The following is a 19,465-nucleotide window of genomic DNA, read 5'->3' as shown; positions in this document are numbered from 1 at the left end:
GTGATCTCAGGCCAATTGCCTTACCTCTCTGGGCTTGTTTCCATCTTCACCTCACAGGTAGATGTGAAGAGTGAAAGAGGGAGTATTCACAGCAGGTCTACACAGTGCGTGGCACAGAGCAGGCTACATGAATGTGTGTTTGTTGAATGGGAGAGTGAAAGAATGGATGGATTGTGCTGGCAAACCCTCCAGGGGCTCAGTTTCTTCCACTCAGACCATCAGAACCCAGAGATCAGATCCAGGAGCTCCTAAATGCAACCTTTGTTAGAAACACAGCTACCCTGCCCTGCACTGCTCAATCCCACCCTGGGGGAGTTTCCAGCCGCACTGAGGATGAGCTCGGTGGGGACCTGACCCAGAGAAAGGGACACCTGGTCGCTGGACCCCAGACTGGCCCATCCATAGCCTGGCTGGGCTGGCATCTAGACCTCGCTTGGCAATCCCCTCCCGAGAGCTCAGGTAGTTTGGCCTCAGGGGAGACAGGGGCAGTGAGAAGGCTGCCTCCCCTCAGCCTGGGAGCTGGGTCCTCAGGAGAGAGGAAATTTCCTTCTATTTATTTTCGACGTCCTTGACTTTGAAAACCAAGCTGGTGTTGATATTTACCTTGGCCAGGCCTCCCGTCTCCCTGGCCAGCCTCGTGTAAACACGCTGTTCCTTCTCTCAGCTCTGCTAGCACTGAGGTGGCCTTTTGCAACCAATTCTAGGAATTTTGAAAGTCTGAAAGCGTAGGTTCAGGGACTGGCCCTCCAGGGAGCCCTGGGTGCCAGGGGCCCTGGGACCTGCTGTGCTGGCCTTGGCTCTCTCCCTGGGGGTTCACGCCAAGGACTGCAGGGAATGAATGGGCCTGGGCCCATGGGGGTGTCGGCCAGGGTGGCTCTTGCTGGGTCCCTCAGTTCTCCTCACAGCCACATTGGGGCCTCCCACTCCCCAGGTTCACTGCGAGGCTCAGACTAGGAGGACACACGCATTGAGGGACTGTGGCAGGATCTGGCTGTCTCCACTGGCCTGCTCCAGGCCACCTCCACCCTGGCTGGTGGCGAGGGCCTGCTCTTGAGCCAGCTCTCTAGTGTGAGTTGGGAGCATGAGCAGCTGGACTACAGTTAGAGGGAACATGGAGCAGGTGCCCAAGGTGCAGCCTCCCAAGGCAGCACGTGCCCACGCCAGAATCCCTGCCCTCAGGGAGCTTGCCTTCCAGAGGGCAGGTGGACCGCAAGGAGAACAAGCTGGCTTGGGGTGGGGGTGAGTGCTGCAGAAGCCAGGATGAGCAGAGGCTGGTTGGGTCAGGGATGGTCCCCTGAGGTGGACATGCAGGAGGTGAGCAGAGGCACATTCCCCAGTGCAAATCCCAGCCCTCCCCTGTTGGTTCCACCAGGTGGTTCACACACTAGTGATGCCTTGGCAAGTCTGAGATTTGGTTTCCTTGTACAGAAATGGGGTGACAGTCCCTCAGAGACAAGGGAGTGGTTCTGCAGGTGGGAGCTGCCATGACGGCTGCGGTTTTGAAGCATCTGTGTGCCCCTCACCGGGCAGTGGGACATCTCGGCTGAGCCTCTCCCTTTCTCCACGCAGATCTGGGACATGAGCGACGACGAGACCATCTGAGATGGCCCCGCTGTGGGGCTGACTTCTCCCCGGCCGCCTGCTGAGGAGCTCTTCATTGCCAGAGCAGGACTGCTGACCCCAGGCTTGGTGATTCTGGGCCCCTCCTCCATACGCTGAGGACTGGGACCCCCCCTCTGCTGCCCAGGAGCGGCCAGTGTTCGGCGTTGCTCGGGATTCAAGATGCCACCAGTTCAGAGCTAAATAATAACCTTGGCTTTGGCCTTGCTATTGACCTGGGACTTGGTCCTCCATGCAGTTTTTATTTCTTGTCACAGTGACTGATAGCCATCCCCCAGGATCCTTTCCTCTTGGCCCTCAGGGGGTGACCCAACGCAGACCAAATGGGGAAATGAGCAACCAGCTCCTGCCCAGAGCCACTGCGGGAGGTGGCACCCTCATCCCCAGAATGTGCTGCCAACCGCACTGCAGGCTCCTCCTGTGGGGGCCCTAGGCATGGGTGAGGGTGGGACCCTGTGAGCGCACTGTTACCCTGGCCCTGGTGGAGCGGGAGGAGGAGGAGAGCCGAGCTGGGTGCGAGACTAAAGGGCCCACATGACCCAGTGACCCCAGATTTCCACTGAGGACGGAGTGAGCTGCCCAGACATGGCTTTCTGCTTCCCAGCCTGTCCTCCACTGTGGGCATAGCATCTATGCCTGCCTGCTTGCTTGAGGGAGAGGAGTTTCTGCTGCTGCCTTGAGCTGGGGGAAGAGCCCAGGGGCAGATCCTGGCAGCTGCCTGGATGAGGCTCCTCCCTGCCCTTATGAGCATGCCAGGCCCAGAAAGGCCGAGCCTGGGCTGCCTTCCTGCCCCAGCCGAGGGGGAGGGGTCAGACGGCTCTACCATGGGTAACTCAGGCAAGAGCTGGTTTTCCTCTTTATTCTGGGTGTGTGCAGCTGTGAGGCCCCAGCCCAGGAGAGGCCATGGCCTAGGTACCTCTGACCACCCTGCCCCGTGTAGAAGGCATCGTCTTTCCTGCTATTTTACTCTTTCAGCTTTCGTCTTAGGCCCAGAATCAAAGTGAAAATTGAGTCCAGCTGACCCTTACAACAGTAGGATTTAGTAGGGTAGATTTCAAATGAGGCTTCTCCCAAAGTAGCCAGTCCAAGTTCCAGTGGCTGTCGTTCAGCTCATGGGAGCTTCATGGGGACACAGCCGGCACAGGTGCAGGGCCCGAGTCCGCCCACCCAGCCTGGCGCTGAAACTCTGGGGTTGAAGATGCACACGTGTACACTATGTGGTTTAAGAGCACTTTATTATTGTTCTTAAGGCTACTTTTAAGTACAAAAAAAGATGGCCTGCCAAACCTTTTTTTTTCTTCTTCCAGGAAAAACAGGCCACAGAGAATGGTATATTACAGATTTACACATATGGAGAGAAGGTCAGAGCGCACTGCAGGCAGCGCGGCTCTGGGAAGAACTTCACGGAGCCCCTTCTTTGAGCAGGGAGGGGGCTCTTTCTCAGTGAAATGTTTGGTTTTCTGCTGCCTCCTCTGCCCCAGGCCCCCCTCCAGGGTACTGCCTATCCCAGATAGGTCAGTGCACCAGGGACCTGGCCGCCAGCACCGCCGACCCCTCCCAGAGTGACGCCCTTGTTCACTGACAAAGAGACCTGTCCCAGGAGTGTCCTCCACCGAGCCGGTCAGCAGTGGGTTGTTTTCCTGTTACGACGCTCAGTAGCCTGTAGCAATAACAAACTAGTGGCTATGAATGCAGATGCAGTGTTCTCATAGAATAACTGTGTTCCTGCACTTTTACAGACAAATCTACGACAAAAAAAAGATCAACTTTTTTTTTCCAAACAACAAAAAAAATGAATGATTACAATAGGAAAGGGAAAAATTAAATAGCTACATATCATTAACAAATTAATGTTCTTCAAAAAATACCTACAAATTTCTCTGTACATTCTTTACGCACAGCGTAATGATGGTCTTAAAATTACCTATATAAAAAAAGTGTTCTCAACGATTTTTCCTACAGAAAATATAGGGGCCTGAATGCCAAAGCTTGGAAGCCCAGTACAGTGGGAGTGAAATGTGTGCGGGGCAAGGAGAAGGGCTTTTCTTTCCTCCACTTTTCAAAGGCCTGCAGCCACTCTGTGACTACAAGAAGAGCCAGTCCCTCCGACCTTTTCACCCAGTGCCAATTTCCAAAATTCAACAGCTAAACTGTAAAACCAGGGGTCGTACAGTGTGCAGAGTCCACAAAGCCTTGCAGGTGAGGTGACCACACCCGCGTCACCTGCTCAGGTGCCATCGTCGTGAGCCTCTGGTGGGCCAGGTGGGACACAGCACACCCCAGGGGGCGGGGATAGAAACGCTCATTGACCAAAAAGGAGCAGCTGTGACCTCCACAGCTGTGTCTGTCATGCTTGCTTCATCTAATTTCTAGTTAGTAGCTATTAATATAGCAAATAATAAATGCAATAATAACAGTATAAAGTTAGAGGAATGTATACTGCCTTGGCCCCAGCGTACGAGGAAGCGTATAAAACACCATATCACAGATTGTCAGTAATCTGCTATTCAGCCAAGAGAGTTCAAAGGGAGCAGTTTCTGCATGTAGGGAAGTTGGAAGACGCAAACCCCACCTCCCCTGGGAGCTTGTAACAAAGCAAGACAGGGATGCAAAAATAAATGATGTCAGCCTGCAGCCAAACTCCAGCATCCCACACCGCAGCTGACCCACTGCTCATCACGAGGGCCTGCCAGGAGCTGGCCTCCCGCACTACTTGTGAGTAAAGTGAATATCAAATACAAATCTTAGAGTACAACTGTACCAGCAGTAAGTATATCTAGGACTGTAACTGACAAAAATAAACTAATTCTGAAAAGAAGATAGTAAGTATTAAGGTTTTTGTTTACTGTCTATATAATTAATAGAAACCAGCTATTTTTTTCTCCATTAAAACATGCATCACGTTTAAAGCACTATGGAATCCTCCAACCTCAGCTCTAGTCTAACAAACTGCAGTGTTCAGAGAAGGTAAAATGCCCGTGATTGGTAGAGTCTGCAGTCCAGTTGCAAGCACCTGAAATCTAGAGAGAGAAAGACCTATAACCTGTATGAGACTTCCCCTTCCAAAGCTGTATTGTCTAGATTAAAAAAACAAAAACAGTAACAACAACAAACACACAAATGGTCAGAAATGTCATCCTTAAACCCTTTGTTTTTCAGCAGTTTGCCCTCAAGAGTTCTGGCATCACACACAAAGTTGTCAGGCAACTTTAGTCCTCCTCCAATAGTGCAAATCAGACACGACAGTTCTCTTCAAGTATACACACGCGCACACATGGACCGAACCAAACACGCCGTGGAAGCTGAGCCACACACACCCCGGTCTCAAGCAAAGGAAAAAGCACAAAGCGTCTGAGTCACCAATTCATCATGGCTTGTGACTGAGAAAGCGCTGTGGAGTCCTGGCCCCGTCGGGGCAGCAGACCTGCATCAGAGGTTTCTTTGGTAACTGAGGCAGGAAGTAAGGATGCTACATTAGACAGATGTTCCACACGTAGTTCCTGCTATCATGTTTGAGGGCCCCCTTGTACGGATACCAAGCAAGTACAAAAACAGAACAAAAATCCCAACAACATGGTTTTTGCGAATAAACCATCCCTTCCCTTCCCCCCACCCCACCCCCATGATTTTTTTTTTTTTTTTTTTTTTTTTAAGTACTGACTGTTCAAAGCTCAGGCAAACCATGCAGATCCACGTGTTGTTGGAGGAGGCGCTCCCTTCAGGAGACCACAGAAGGGGAATGACTGTGGCTGACCATGTGGGCAGAGGGGCTGGCAGGCTGGCCCCTGCGAGAGGCGGACTCAGGGCTGCTGGATGCTCCGTCCTTGGCCGCTTTGATCTGGAGCCACGTGTCACCCAGAGCTTTGGCAAAGTGGTCGTCCACGGAGCCCGTGATGGACACAGAGTTGGGTGCCGGCTCGGGCTCCTTGTAATTCTTGCCCAGGCTCCTGCGGAAATGCTCCTCCACCACGGGGTCACAGGTGGTGGCAGCTGCAGGCAAGCAGGAAGGCAGTCAGTCAGACACAGCTGGCTGCAGACCGGCACAGGTGCAGCACTCTCCCTCAGGCAGCCCAGAACTGGACTGGCTGCCACCATCAGTACTGGCTCTGCAAACAGAGAACCCACCTCCCCCGGCTAAGTCAGGCACTTGGGCAGGTCACTTTTCTGTAAAATGGTGATGTACCGACTGCACTGGGCCAGAGTCCGAGTTCAGAAAGAGAATGTGGCATTAAATTTAAATAACAGTAGCTGCTGCCCTCCCTGCAACTAGGGCATGAGATCCTGGAACTGAGTGGGGCAGTGTGTTTCTCATGCCCTTCCCACCCAAGTCATGCGCAACGCTAGGCGCACACTGGACGTGCTCAAAAAATACTTTTTCAACCTCAGCAATAGATGGGCTCAGGGGCAAGAGGTTTCGGCCAACAGCATGACAGAGAAGGGCTCTGCTGCCACTAGCACAGCTGTGACAGGTGAGGAGGCGCAGGACACTCACCACTCGGTGGCCTCCGGTAGCTGGCGGGCCCGGGCGTGGCACAGCCGCTGTGCGCGATGGGGCAGTGGGAGAGGTTGCAGTTGCGGGCGCCAGCCGAGGCACAGGTGATCACGGAGGGCCGGTTCTGCGGGGAGGAGTGGTGTCAGTATGTGGAGACCTGCCTCAGCACTGGGCACCACCCCTGGGGCCCTCCCCAGCACCCTTCAGGCTCTGTCCTGGTGCCCTTCCTGACCCAGTCTGCCACCTCCCACTTCAACACTGGAGTCCCGTTGCTAAACACAGCCAATCCAGAGTGAGCGCAGCTCCAAGGGTGTGTGTAGTGGCCCTTGGTCATGGGTGTCTGGATCAGTGAGGGTACAAAGGACAAAAGCTCAACTGTTGAGTTGGTCTGTACCCATCTCTCAAATCTGTTAAGACAAACACCGGGCATCCTGTGGAGGGCAAAGGGTTGCAGGAGGGACCTCGCTTCTCCCATTAACGTCCCCAGAGCCCTTCCCATCATGTCCACTGAGCCGCGGGTGTGCCTGGAGCCATCCAGGACACTTCAATACACGGCAATTAACTGGAAGCATTTTGCTTGAGCCAAAGCCAGCTCGAGTTGGCCTCAGTGATGACCTACAAATCGGGACAGAGAGGAAATGGAGGAAATATGCCTAAGTGTAGAACGGCACACATCCCACCCCAGCCCGATCTGCCCTGTGCACAGCCTCACTCTCTCCTTCCCCGCCACCCCCACGCTGTCTGCCCCACGCTGTTCAGATCTCTCTGTGAAGCCTTTCACTGGCCACCGCCGCCCCCCACCACCGCTTTTCACTCCTGCTCCCCTAACCCACCAAGATTCAGCAAGTGCATCAGTCTGTCCAGGTGCTCCCGTAAGACCATGCACACCACGCTGTATGTCTGGCCCCCCAGCTTTGGTGCGGAACCTGGGACAGAAAATATTTGTGAACTAAACAGAACTTCCTCAGGTTCCCCCCAGGAAAAGTATCTTCCAATACCCCCGAGGACAAGGTGGTGGAGTATGTGGGCTGAGTTCCAGGACAGCCAGTAAGGAGCTGGTTGAAATCACCCCACAGGGACCAATGGTGACAGCAGTGTCAGCCAGAGGGACGCTGGGCCTTATCCTCCCCAGCCTGCCCTTTCCATTAAAGTCAGAGCAGTAGCTGGTATAAAAACACAAAAGGCTTGCATGCCAGACCTTCTCATGATAGACAGTGATTGGGAATGGCGAAAATGGATTCTAGGATGAAAATGTGGATCCACAAGGATGAACTGGGATTAAACATAAGGGCCTGTGCTTGGGTCTAACAAGAAATGACACACGCCAGGGTAGGGGGAGATGTGGCTTAGCAACAGCAGACAAACCAAGAATTCAGGGTTTCTTAGTGGCGCAACACTTCACCAGTGGGACAGAGCTGCCCAGGGTTCGTATGGCCATGGTGTGCACAGGTGGCGGCGCAGAGAGAACCCGGGCAGGTGGAGCTGGGCTGAATGTCCACGTTCTGCCTGTGGACAGGGCCTCAGGTGAGGGACTTCACAGTGCTGAGCAGACAGGCTCAGAAAGGGGGTTGGGGACCGAAAGATGAGGCCTGGAGCAGATCTCACACTGGCTGACCACAGGGGTCAAGCAACAGCAAGAGAGCAGGATACCGAGACCTAGACACGCACGGAGCCAGGAGGAAGAAGGGCCCTGCCCCTGTCCAGCTCTCAGTGAGACGGCCAGGCCCTTCCCGAGCCTGGCTGTACCCATGACCTTGGGCTCTAGGAGACCCCCCCAGGGTCCTCCCAATAAGACTCCCTTTTGTGCTCAGCTGGCTTGTTCTTTGCAGCGAGTGTGTCCTGACCCACGCAAATGTGGGGAACTGGGGAGACATTTCAAGCACAGGGAGGGGCAATCAAGGAAGATGAAATGAGCTCACTCTCCAGCCTTTATGTCAGTCTATCCAAGGCAGGAAAGGCCACCTCAGAAGAGACTCTCTAACAAGGGACCAGCAGGGCAGGCTGGCTGACTGGTATCAGACCACCTTCAGGGCATCTCCTGACCTGAGCTGGGGCGAATCGCCTTAACCGGTCACCTACAGATGTGAAGATGTTCAGTGTCTGGACATCCTCTCCTCCTCCCTACAACCCAGGCTGCAGGGTGGCCCGTGAGCCCTCCTGGGACTGGCTTCACCACCCGTCCTCCCGAGCTGGAGTCAGGCATCTTGCCCCCGCCTCTGTGGTTGAGTGCAGGCTGGGACTCGTCCACCTAGAACAGGCCCCAGGCCTCTAGATGGTGAGCGTTTATGGGATCCCGAGGCTCCCCTCCCCCACACCCTTCTTTTCCAGATGGGGAAAATGAAGACCAGAAACACCCTGCTGGAAGTTACGCTGCGGATTTGTGGCAGGTCCAGGATGAGCCCTGTCACTAACCCCTTCACCCGCTGCCCCACCCACCTGTGACTGTCCTCAGACAGAGGCTGCCCCGGGGGAGAGGGCTCCCACCACCTCTCCTATCTGAAAGCAACCCCCGAGGCTGGCTGCGACAAACTTTTTTTTTTTTATTTTTTTATTTTTAAGACAAAGTCTCACTCTGTTGTCCAGGCTGGAGTGCAGTGACGCGATCTTGGCTCATTGCAAGCTCCGCCTTCCGGGTTCAAGCGATTCTCCTGTCAGCCTCCCGAGTAGCTGGGATTACAATAGGCATCCACCACCACGCCTGGCTAATTTTTGTACTTTTAGTAAAGACAGGGTTTCACCATGTTGGCCAAGCTGGTCTCGAAATCCTGGCCTCAAGTGATCCGCTGCCTCAACCCCCCAAAGGGCTGGGATTACAGGTGTGAGCCACCACGCCCAGCTCTCAATGTGCAAACCTTAACCCCATCCTGCTCTCCTCACTGGCTGCTGCCCAAGGCGACCCTCTTGGTGTTTGTCTATCCTGAGCTGCTATCACAAACATGAAATGGGGGGACACTTTCTGTAGCCTCCCCATACATGCCCCTCTGGGAACTTTCCTGCCCCAGTTCCCAGAGATCTGAGTCACATTTTCTGCCACACAGAGGAAGGCTTCCACTGTGTCCACCCCACAGGGCTGCAGCATGCATCCTGCCTGCCTGTGGACACAGAGCTTTGCTGTCAGCCCAAGAAGCCCCCTCCCCACTGCCATTTCCCTGGCTCTGAGCTGCAGGATGACACCCAACAGACTTCCAGGAAGGGGCCTCGGAGCTGCTGGAGCACAGGCAACGTGGCTGCTTGGTGTCCTCAGCAGAGCGCCTGAGCCCAGCTCAGATTGGAGTGCATGGCCTCGGCCCCGCCACGCTGCCGCAGGAAGGAGCCCCACGAATGGTTACGACATGAATGACATGTGCTGACAGCAGCCACGGCAAGGAGGGCAGGATTGACCAACCCCAGCCTAAAGTGACAGCTCCAGCCAGGGCCACCGTGCCCTTCCCAGGAAAATGGGCAGCTTGGCCCCTGGCTTTGTCCTCAGTCCAGGCCAGGATCCCATAAGGACATAGCTGGGGAGTCGAGGTTCTTCCTCCTAGGAAAGCTGCTCGGGAACCCCAAGGCACGAGAAGGGGCCCTTGCCACGTGTGCCGTGGGCAGCCAGGCCCATTCCAGGTTGGGGAGAGGGGGACAGGGTAAAGAGAGTCAGGCCACTCTGTTCAGCAGTTCAGTTTTTGCAAAACAACTGTGACCGAAAACCAACTGCAAGATTCTCAAGAGCCCTGAAGAGTCAAGGAAATAAATCATCCAAGGAAACACTAAGCCCGCCAAGGGCCCACCCTGACCCTGTGGGCAGAGACAGCTTGTGAGGCTCACAGTGACGTCCCCCAGGTCATCAAGGGCCAGAGGCTGGATGTGGGTGCTCTGAGATTACAGCTGAATCCTCCCCTCCATACCCGTGTCCTTCAGGGACTCCCCAACAGCAGTGGCAATGGCCAGAGAGCCAGGTTCTGCCTGCACGGTTCAGGCCATGGCTCATGGCATCATTACAATGCCTGTTGAGCTTCACAAAGTAGAAAGGTCCACTGCCCACCCTGGGGGGCAGTGAGCGGGTCCCTGTGGGTCGCACTGCCCACACGCCTCTGTTCCAGCCCCTGCTGCTGCCCAAGAGCACAATCCTCTCTTCTCACGTCTATTTCCCCAACCAGACTGGGAGCTCCCTGTGGCCGTGACAGTGTCCACACACACATCTCTGGCTGCCCACAGCTCTGCTCTGCAGAGGGCTGGGTAAAAATGGTGAGCACTAGTAAAACGTTGAAATGAACAGCAGTGATAACTTGGCCCCGGGTTCCATCAGACACATCAGCGATCTTTCCTCCAGACTAAAACTGAGCGTGCTGAGAACAAAAACTGCATCTTGCTTGACTGGCTTCTGGTACCCCCTGGCACACAGCAGGGGTCTGTGCCATTTTGTTAAATGGATGAATCAAACAAACAGGATTACCATGTCAGGCTCTGAGGCAAGATGGGCAACTGTTCTCAGCTTCACCGGGATTCCCAAGCACCAGAACCACCTCTCCCAACTCCCAGGGCCTACCCCACCTGCAGTTCCAACAGACCCCATCAGAGACGGACACCAGGCAGTGCTGCTTGGAGGGAAGCCCTGGTGGGACCACAGGGACACAGAGGCTCTTGCAGCTGAATGCACAGAGCCCGGAGGCACCCCCTCGGGGCACGGCACCATCCTCTCTGTCAGTCTTAGCAAATGCTGACTACTGACTAAGGACCTATTAGGTCGCAGTCCCTGGAGGTTCAGAGAGCTCAAGCAGTGATTCTGAGCCTTCTCAATGCTGCTGCCTTCTCCCATATATTTCCCCAGGAACCCCATTTTTAAAAAGATTTGTTTCTACCAAGCAAGCTGTGTTTATTAAGCAATCATTTAATTTCCTATTTTCCTTTAATAGAAAAAGATCCCTATGTACCAATCATAGGCTTCTGACCAGCATGGGCTCACAACCCTGTGACCATCAACTGTGCAGGACCCCAGCCCCAGGCAAAGCAACCTGACATTTCCCTTCACCCGTGTGACCTTCTAAAGGAGAAATGTAGGAGCCCCCCTGAGGATGACTACATTGATCCTAAGAGAATCAGGCCTGCCACAGAAGACTGCTGGAGGAAACACCTCAGTACACCACCCTTGTACTGGGGGAGGAAAGAGATAAAGCCCCAGTGACATTCACCTTGCCCAAGGCCGTGAGTGCTAAGAGGCGAGGCCCGGGCAGGTCTGGGCAGGAAGTAAAAGCAGAAGAGGACTCCTGTTCTGCTGTCCCTTGTCCCAAGTGCAGAACAGAGGCGAAGGGTGGCATCCCTCACCACCTCCCTCCCTCACCACCGCCCTTGGGGTCCTCTGCTCGGGGATCTCCATCCAGCTCAGTCCCCCAGCCCCTGGACTCCCCCTGCCACCCTCCCAGATAGAGGCCCACCTGCTGCCGCTCCCCCGGGGTCAGTGTGGGCGAGAGGCCGGCTGGCCTGCTGGCGTCCAGGCTGTTCTTGGTTAGTGCGAGGGGCTGCTCCAGGCCAAGGCTGGGGAGGGAGGTGTACAGGTGGCTGCCGTGCAGGCTCATGGTGGGGGCCACGGCACGCTCGATGGGGCTGCGGCTCCTCTCCCGGGGGTCTTTGCGGCAGTCTCCATTGGCAGTCTTGTTCCTGAAAAAGAGGAATGAGCATTCAGGGGGCGTTTTCTGAAAGGCAAAGGGGACAGTGACTGTGTGCCAGGCACTCCGTGTTGCTTATTTAATTTTTTACCCTGAAGCTCAGGTTGTGTGGCTGGGCAGCAAGATGAGGAGCCGGTTGCCAGCCCGGGTCAGCCGGACACCAAAGCCTCTGGGTGCCGGAGAGGCTGCTGCCAGCGGAGTCCAAAGTCAGCTCCATAGAAGATGGAGCCCCTGACTCAGTGGCGTCCTCTGCCTGATTCTCTGTTCACTTCTATAATAATCTCCACTCCCTGGGAGCCTGGGGAGCTGGAGGCCAAGCTGGTTTGATAAGGACCTGCCATTTGGACAGGACGGGGACACTAACAACGATCCAGATTCACTGGCTGCGTCCTACATGCGGGGCCCTATTCTAAGCCTCCACAGTACTGCTCAGCTCATCTTCCTAACAGCACTAAGCAGGCAATGCCGCCACCATCCCCTTTCCATACGAGAACCCCAAGACTCAGAGTGGTGGAATAATCAGCTCAGGCTCCTGGCTGACAGTGGTGGCGTGTGCTCTGGTGCTCCTGGGGCGTTGTAGGGAGCCAGCGTGCAGCTCTCTCGTCCAGGACACACGAGCAAGAGTGACCTGCGTCCAGAAGGTCCATCACTAGCCCTGGCCACGTGCTGAGCACCCAGGCGACGCCACGTGGAATCCAGGTGAGACAGTCAGCACCACCTCCATCTGATGTGTTAGTCTGAAGGTAGCGTTACGTGTTGCATCTATGAGACACCAACCCCACATAGGTAAGGCACGGCCAGCCCTGGTCCACCCTCCCTGCTTTATTCCAGGGGTCCCACAGTTCCATCTGCCTTGGGTCTTGCCCCTTGAATCCACCATGTTCTCCGCTGACAGAGTAATCTTTTTCCATAACTAATGAGCTTGTCTTTTAAAGAAAAATGTGGTGAATTATGATTTGAGTGAATTTTAAGAAATACAAATTATTTTCAGAGTCTGTAAGTAGTCACCTGTCTTAACTAGCAGAAAAGCCTGGGCCTGCCCTGGTGAAGCAGCAGCCATAGCCCCCGTCCCGGACTGGCTGAATATGTTACACACACAGACTGAATATGTTACACACACACACACACACTGAATGTTACACACACAATGAATGTTACACACACAATGTTAACGCATGCACACAGAATGTTACACTGAATGTTACACATGCACGCACACACTGAATGTTACACAAATGCACACACTGAATGTTACACACACACGCACACACCACACACACACGTATGTGATAGGCATACCTATCACTGTATGACTGTAGATTAACTTCAGCTGTCAGAAACAACACACAGCCATCCCATGTACCCTTTACCTTGACTCTCCCGATGGTGACATCTTGTAAAACTACAGTACAATATCACAACCAGGATATCGACAATGAGACAGCTACCAACCTTATTCAGATCTCCTGTTTTGCTTGTATCCATTCCAGAGCAATCTCTTTATAAAGCAAATCCAACCACATCCAGCCCTTAGTGAATGTTTTTAGCAGCTCAGCACGGGCCTTGGTAGCCTCTGGGCCTGACCACCTTCCCATCCTCATCTCTGGCTTCACGCCTCCAAATGTTGTGTTCCGTAGTTCCAACCGTCTACTTGCCATTCCTCAAATAAGATGCAGCCACTCTATTCCTCTGCATGCGGTGCCACTCTAGCCTCCCTCCTCCCCCTGTCCTGCACTGCCAACAACCACAGCTGCAGTGTAAAATCCCAAAGTGCCCCGTGCAAACCTTTAATATAGAACCCATCACCCACTGTCAACGATATCTTCATCTATGCACCCGCCCCTCCTCACACATGGGAGCCTCTGAGGGCGCTGAGTCCCTCCTGTCTCATTACCTTTGCTACCATGGGTGCACGGAGACTTAACGAGTGAATGAAGAGAAGCAGCGCATGGGTGACCGGGTAAGAAAGGCAGGTATCATGGAGTGGAACTGTGGATGGGCAGAATCTTGGAGAGCTGGAGGGCTGAGGAGTCAACTCTGCAGCCCAATCGGTGAGCTGTTAAGGGCTGAGCAGGAGAAGCACCAGAGGGGGCCTGAGCGCAGCCTCAGCTGTGATGTTGTGACATCATTCTGCGCCATCTCTAGCAGGGGCATGCGCTCAGCTTAGTGCCCCGAGGTGTTCCGAGCCTCGGCGTCCCCATGTAACCCTGTGGTCGTAGTAAGATCCACCCAGAGGACTCTAAATGGGGGACAAACAGCACACAAACCAAAACAATCACAGCGGCGCAGGGCAGCCCTCAGTGAGCGCCAAGAGAACCCTGTCAGCCCTAAACCGAGTGTATTGATTATAGGGTGATTAGCTGTACAAGACCCAGTATTCGTTTACGGGTTTTTTTTCTTCCCCTTTATTCTCTGGCTGATGACACAGAATGTCTTAAAAGCAATTAAGGATTAAATGTTCAGCCCATTAAGACAACCATGGAAGAAAATGTTCCGGCCAGAGTCTAGATAGTAGGTTCCATCCACGCCACACAGATCCTGGCGATTTTCAAAACGTTAAAATACTAAAAACCTTAATACTGAAACAGCCTGTCCATAATGTCATCTGTCTGTGGCGATTCAGAAGACAGCACAGGTTTCTGCAATGAATGCCTCAAGGGTTATGATCCCAGACGCCAACGTCACCAGAAGACCTTCCGCTGAACGGACGTCAGGCCAAGCAGGCCTGAGATCCGCTGGCTTCTACCTAAACGGGACTTGGTTCCTGAATACTCAGTTCATCAGTGTCACCACACATCCTCATCTCCAGTGTCCCGCTCCCTTCTAAATTCAGATAAAGATACAATTTCATAGTTAACAACATGAGTGAATGGCTTCTCTCCACCCCAGCTGATGCTTCCACGGGCCGCTTCATGAAGTGCAGAGACCTGGGGACTCATGTCCCAAATTCAGGAGCGCCTCAGACACAGTCTGCCTCCGCATTTAGACTTCTGTTTACTCGACCAGTGCTAGTTAAGTCCCTATTCTGTGGAGGTTACAGAACTGCAGGGTTACAGCCCTGCCTTCTCATGGGCTTACAATCTAGCAGGGACAGAAAGGCCCGGGAGGGGTGGCAGCTCCCAAGTGACAGCTCTGGCTCCAAGCAAGGTGGCACCGCCGCCATGGGAGCTGGCACAGGGCTAAAGAAGTCCAAGGATAAAGACACCCCTGGGTGGCATGGAGGAGCAGCCTAAAGGTCAGGCCGCGTCTGCCCACGTCCAAAGCCAAGGTTGTGGTACATAAGGCATTGCCCACTCCTCGCACCTTATGTCCTAGGGGCACGGCAGAGTCACGCAGATGACTCAGCTGCGCCTCAGGAAATCCAAGCATGACTATGAGACCACATCACAGAGGAGAGGGTTGCTAGGGCCGCCAGCTGCCAGGGCAGAGGTAAGGACGGGGCAGCCCTGCACCTAAATCTGCCATCTGTGCTCCCACAGCCCCACTGTGCGCCCACCCCACGCAGGGCAGCAGGGAGAAGGGGACTTCCAGGCACACTAACTGGAAAGACAGTCCGTGGAACACAGCACAGTGGGCACTATGGGTCAGACAAAGACACTGAAACCAGCGAGCAAAGGCCTGGAGAACTGGCTGGTTAATTTTAGTAAAATTATACATTACTCACATTTCCAGCTCATTTTCCTGGTTCCCGGAGCTTCAAGACAGACATTGTTTTCCAGGCCTGGCTCGCCCGGATGAATCACCTCCCGGCCACTGCTTCCCAGGCGTCATGTGCTCCCGGGGACGGCAGAAAACCGCACGCATCCTGACTGGGAGATGGAAGTCGCCTCCGCTCCTGGTCAGGACTGTGCCCGAGAGAGCCCACGGCATCCCCGTGAACACCCAAGGGACTCTGAGTGGCTCCGTGCCAGGCCCATCGGAGCCGCTGAGGCTGCACGGCACCCGGCCCTGCCCCGGGCCTCATCCCCATCCTAGGCGGGCACTTCCAATGCCAGCTGCCCACGCAGAGAAAGATGGAAGGAGAAGGGAGGGAAAGAGAGGCCTACGACACTATCATCCAGGACAGAGTTTTCTGAGGACTGAAGGCCATGCGCTCTCTAAGCTGAGAAACCAAGAATGTCTTAACATTTGGGGAAAAGTAAACCAGATTCCAAGCAGCGACATTGAAAGAATCCATCATGTGAAAGAAGTGTGCTGCATCTATCTGATGCTCATTAAAATGAGTTTCCCACCCTCCAACAAACATGCTCTGGGATGCTTAGCCCTTAGCCCCATCACCTGACGTTCTGAGCCTGCGCTGGGCTTCATTCACCATGGACCGCCACAAGCTACACTGATCTGAGTCTGAGTTCTTCTGCCTGAGGAGGGGGTATGGGTACAAGACATTTTGAGGATATATTCTGGGGTCCCCAAAGGCCCCTGAGCACCATGGCATGGCAGGTGCTCCCACTTGGTGAAAGAGATGAGGCCCAGGGCAGCCTTGGGCCCTGGCCTCCCAAAAAACAACATCCTGAGGCGGCAAAGCAGCCCGTCCCCATGCCAGGCGCTGCCTGGCAGGAGTAGACTGAAGGCTGTGCAGAGACATCCCCCAAGCACCAGAGTCCAGGTGGAGACAAGAGATTCAAAGGAGGAGGGGCCAGCACAGGGCCAGTGAGTGGGCCAGGACACAGCCCCATCTCCAGCCCTTTCGTCCTCTCTCCCCCCACCGCAGCAGTTACAGGAGAATCCGACCTCTGAGAACTGGCAGGACAGCCAGTCGTTCACACAGTCTTAACACATCATAATGAGGTTGCTGGCTGGGCATGGTGGCATGCACCTGTGGTCCCAGCTACTTGGAGGCTGAGGTGGGAGGATCGCTTGGGCCCAGGAGGTGGAGGCTACAGTGAGCCATGGTCACGCCACTGCACTTTAGCCTGGGTGACAGAGCAAGACCCTGTCTTTAAATAAATAAGACTGCTAGCACATCTTTAATCTTAAAAAGCTTCCTCAGAAAACAGACTTCATGCCACTGAACGGTGCCCTTAAACCTGGTTAAAGTGGTCAGCTGTATGCTCTGCTAATTTACTATAACTTTTTAAATAATAAAATTTTACATGTATAATATAGAAAGAACTTCCTCCCAACCTTTACCCGCTGCCCCCTGGGGTTTCTGATGTGCACAGGGCAGGTCAGCAGCATCCCAGTTTTACAGAAGAGATGGCCAAGGCGGAGCAGATGAAGGCTTTGCCTAGACATGCCACCCACCACAGACACCGGCCCTGTGGCATCAGCCGCTCAGGGTTGCCACACCAGGCCCACCAAGAGACTCTCCATCACCTCCCAGCTCCATCCCAAGTTTCCAGGAGGCCTTTCTGACCCACCAGCACCATTTCCACCCACCTTCCTGCCCCAACTGCAGAGATGCAGGAAAGGAGCAGTGCGGAGATGCCGGCCACCAAGACCTGTCCCCAGACAGTCCTGCCGTGCTGGCTTTCTCAGTCAGTAAGCTCCTGAGGCACAGCTCCCAGGGGACCCCGGTCCCTGGCTGGACCGTGCACTCCTGGGAAGGCTGACACTGCAGCCCCCATGCCCTAATCTCCTTGGTTCTGCACAGGTGACCACATACCAGATGTTCTAATAACTGTCCATAGAGTGAATGGATCATTAAGGTACACATAGTATGTGTGAGTCCAGTTAACAGCGTTTGTGGCAAATGACAAGGGAGTTAAGGAGATTTCGGAGAAAATGACTGGTGGAAAAGACTTTTCTCTGAAAAAGCAGAATTTAAGGAACATTTAAATGTTGGGCATAAACAGTGGGAGATGTCTTCTCCCTTTAGTTCCTTCCTTCACCTTCTGTTGTCCTCCTCACCTCCTCCCTGCTTCTAAATGTCCCCGAGCTCATCCAAAGCGCCCCACAACGCACACACAGGAATGAACTCATCACCGTGGCTTCTCTCCCCCTGTGAGTGGGAGAATTCACTGCTTCCCAGCGAGCAACAAGGTGCCTGGGTGTGTCCCCAAGACATCCTGGTCAAGCTGCGTCACTCCTCTGTGCCAATTTTAGACGGGAAGTGAGGGAGGTGGTTGCAAAGGAAGGCCTGGGTGAAGATGATGTTTGCAGACGTGGCGGAGGCTGAGGCAGAGACACCCTCCTAGGTACAAATGGCAAGAAGTGTGTCGTGGGCAGGAAAAAGCTGGGAAAATACTGGCATTCGGACTGTCCCAAAGACAGAGATGACCCTGAGGCTCCTGGCTTCAACAGCGGGACCCATCCTTGCCGGCAGGGACACAGGGCGGAGACTGTCTCTGCCTTCTATGCGTCAGCAACTACTGCCATAGCTTAACATTGCTTAATAATTGAGAAAAAGCCACCAAAAAGTCAAGGGAATCAAACCCGAGTGCGAATGCCACCACTGTAGCCAGCATCGCTGCCACAACCATCCACCCACGTAACGTTTTCCCCATTAACTCTCTACAAAGGGGCCAGGCACAGTGACTCACGCCTGTAATCCCAGCACTTTGGGAGGCCAAGGTAGGTGGACTGCTTAGGCCCAGGAGTTCTAGACCAGCCTGGGCAACATGGTGAAACCCCGTCTCTACAAAAAATACAAAAATTAGCTGGGCATGGTGTTAATGCCTGTAATCCCAGCTACTCAGGAGGATGGCTGGAGCCCGGGAAGTTAAGGCTACAGTGAGCCATGACAGAACCACTGCACTCCAGCCTGGGCAACAGGGTGAGACCCTGTCTCAGAAAATAAAAATAAAATACTCCCCACAAAGGTAGTGTCCCTCTTTTTGCTGGTTCAGATTTCAGAAATCAACTCCATGGACCAGGCAACACAGGACTCATTTGCTCCATCTATCGCAAGACAGCTGTGGCTTGCAGTCCCAGAGTGAGAAGCGTATTGGCTGGGCACAGTGGCTCACACCTGTAATCCCACCACTCTGGGAGGCTGAGGCCAGCAGATGGCTTTAGCCTAGGAATTCAAGACCAGCCTGGGAAACATGGCAAAACCCTGTCTCTACTAAAAATACAAAAATTATCTGGGCGTGGTGTCACGTACCTGCAGCCCCAGCTACTCTGGAGGCTGAGGTGGGAGGATCACCTGAGCCCAGGAGGTGAAGGTTACAGTGAGCTGAGATCTGCACCACTGTATTCCAGCCTAAGTGACAGAGTGAGACCCTGTCTCAAAAAAAAAAAAGTTGAGGAATCTCTGAGTAAGTGATTGACGTTGATTATCTTTATTATCATCAGCTCTCATTTACTGAAGGACATGCCCAATCATATGCTAGGACCTTATCTTAGTAAATTCACTGCCCCACTGCAAAATAAGCATCATCTCCGTTTTACAAATAAGTAAACTGAGCTTCAGAGAGGCTAAGTAACTTTTCTAAGTTTACAAAACTAGTACAACGATTCCAATATATATTGGACTGGCTCCAAAGCCTTTCCATTTTCCAGGAGGGAGGAAAACACAAAGACCCATGTACCTACCACTCAGAACTAGCAAATGAAAATGCGCTCTCATATTTGCTTCGGGCCTTTTCTTTCCTCTGGCCATGATGAAAGCCGCAGAACATGCAGATGCATGAGGTCCCTGCTCCCGGCCCTCCTCAGTCCCATTCCCCTCTCTTCATCCCCTGGGGCATCCTCTGTTTTGTATTTGGTGCCTCCTGCTACCTGACTGTCATCCTCTTGCCACACGTGGATGTGTCTGGAAGCACACATCCAT

The 19,465-nt window shown here is 53.8% G+C and overlaps 2 protein-coding genes across 8 annotated transcripts in view; one reads left to right on the top strand and one right to left on the bottom strand.

Annotated features, from left to right (window-relative positions):
• ATG7 (autophagy related 7) overlaps positions 1 to 1,841 on the top strand; it is a 274,769-nt gene extending 272,928 nt beyond the window's left edge. For all 4 annotated transcript variants that reach the window (XM_054481308.2, XM_054481312.2, XM_054481310.2 and 1 more), the window contains one exon: positions 1,570 to 1,841. In XM_054481308.2, the coding sequence (XP_054337283.1) occupies positions 1,570 to 1,602 (33 nt within the window). In that variant the 3' untranslated portion in view covers positions 1,603 to 1,841. The remainder of the gene's footprint in view (positions 1 to 1,569) is intronic.
• Positions 1,842 to 2,838: 997 nt separating this feature from the next.
• Positions 2,839 to 19,465, bottom strand: part of VGLL4 (vestigial like family member 4) — a 168,082-nt gene continuing 151,455 nt past the window's right edge. For all 4 annotated transcript variants that reach the window (XM_054481316.2, XM_054481315.2, XM_063661721.1 and 1 more), the window contains 3 exons: positions 11,521 to 11,743; positions 6,113 to 6,236; positions 2,839 to 5,610 (listed from right to left, as the gene is read on the bottom strand). In XM_054481316.2, the coding sequence (XP_054337291.1) occupies positions 5,339 to 5,610; positions 6,113 to 6,236; positions 11,521 to 11,743 (619 nt within the window). In that variant the 3' untranslated portion in view covers positions 2,839 to 5,338. The remainder of the gene's footprint in view (positions 5,611 to 6,112; positions 6,237 to 11,520; positions 11,744 to 19,465) is intronic.

The sequence above is a fragment of the Pongo pygmaeus genome, chromosome 2 (assembly GCF_028885625.2).
Source record: "Pongo pygmaeus isolate AG05252 chromosome 2, NHGRI_mPonPyg2-v2.0_pri, whole genome shotgun sequence".
Taxonomy (NCBI): domain Eukaryota; kingdom Metazoa; phylum Chordata; class Mammalia; order Primates; family Hominidae; genus Pongo; species Pongo pygmaeus.
Note: the sequence above shows the minus strand (reverse complement) of the source record. Positions and strands in the feature narration are given on the sequence as shown.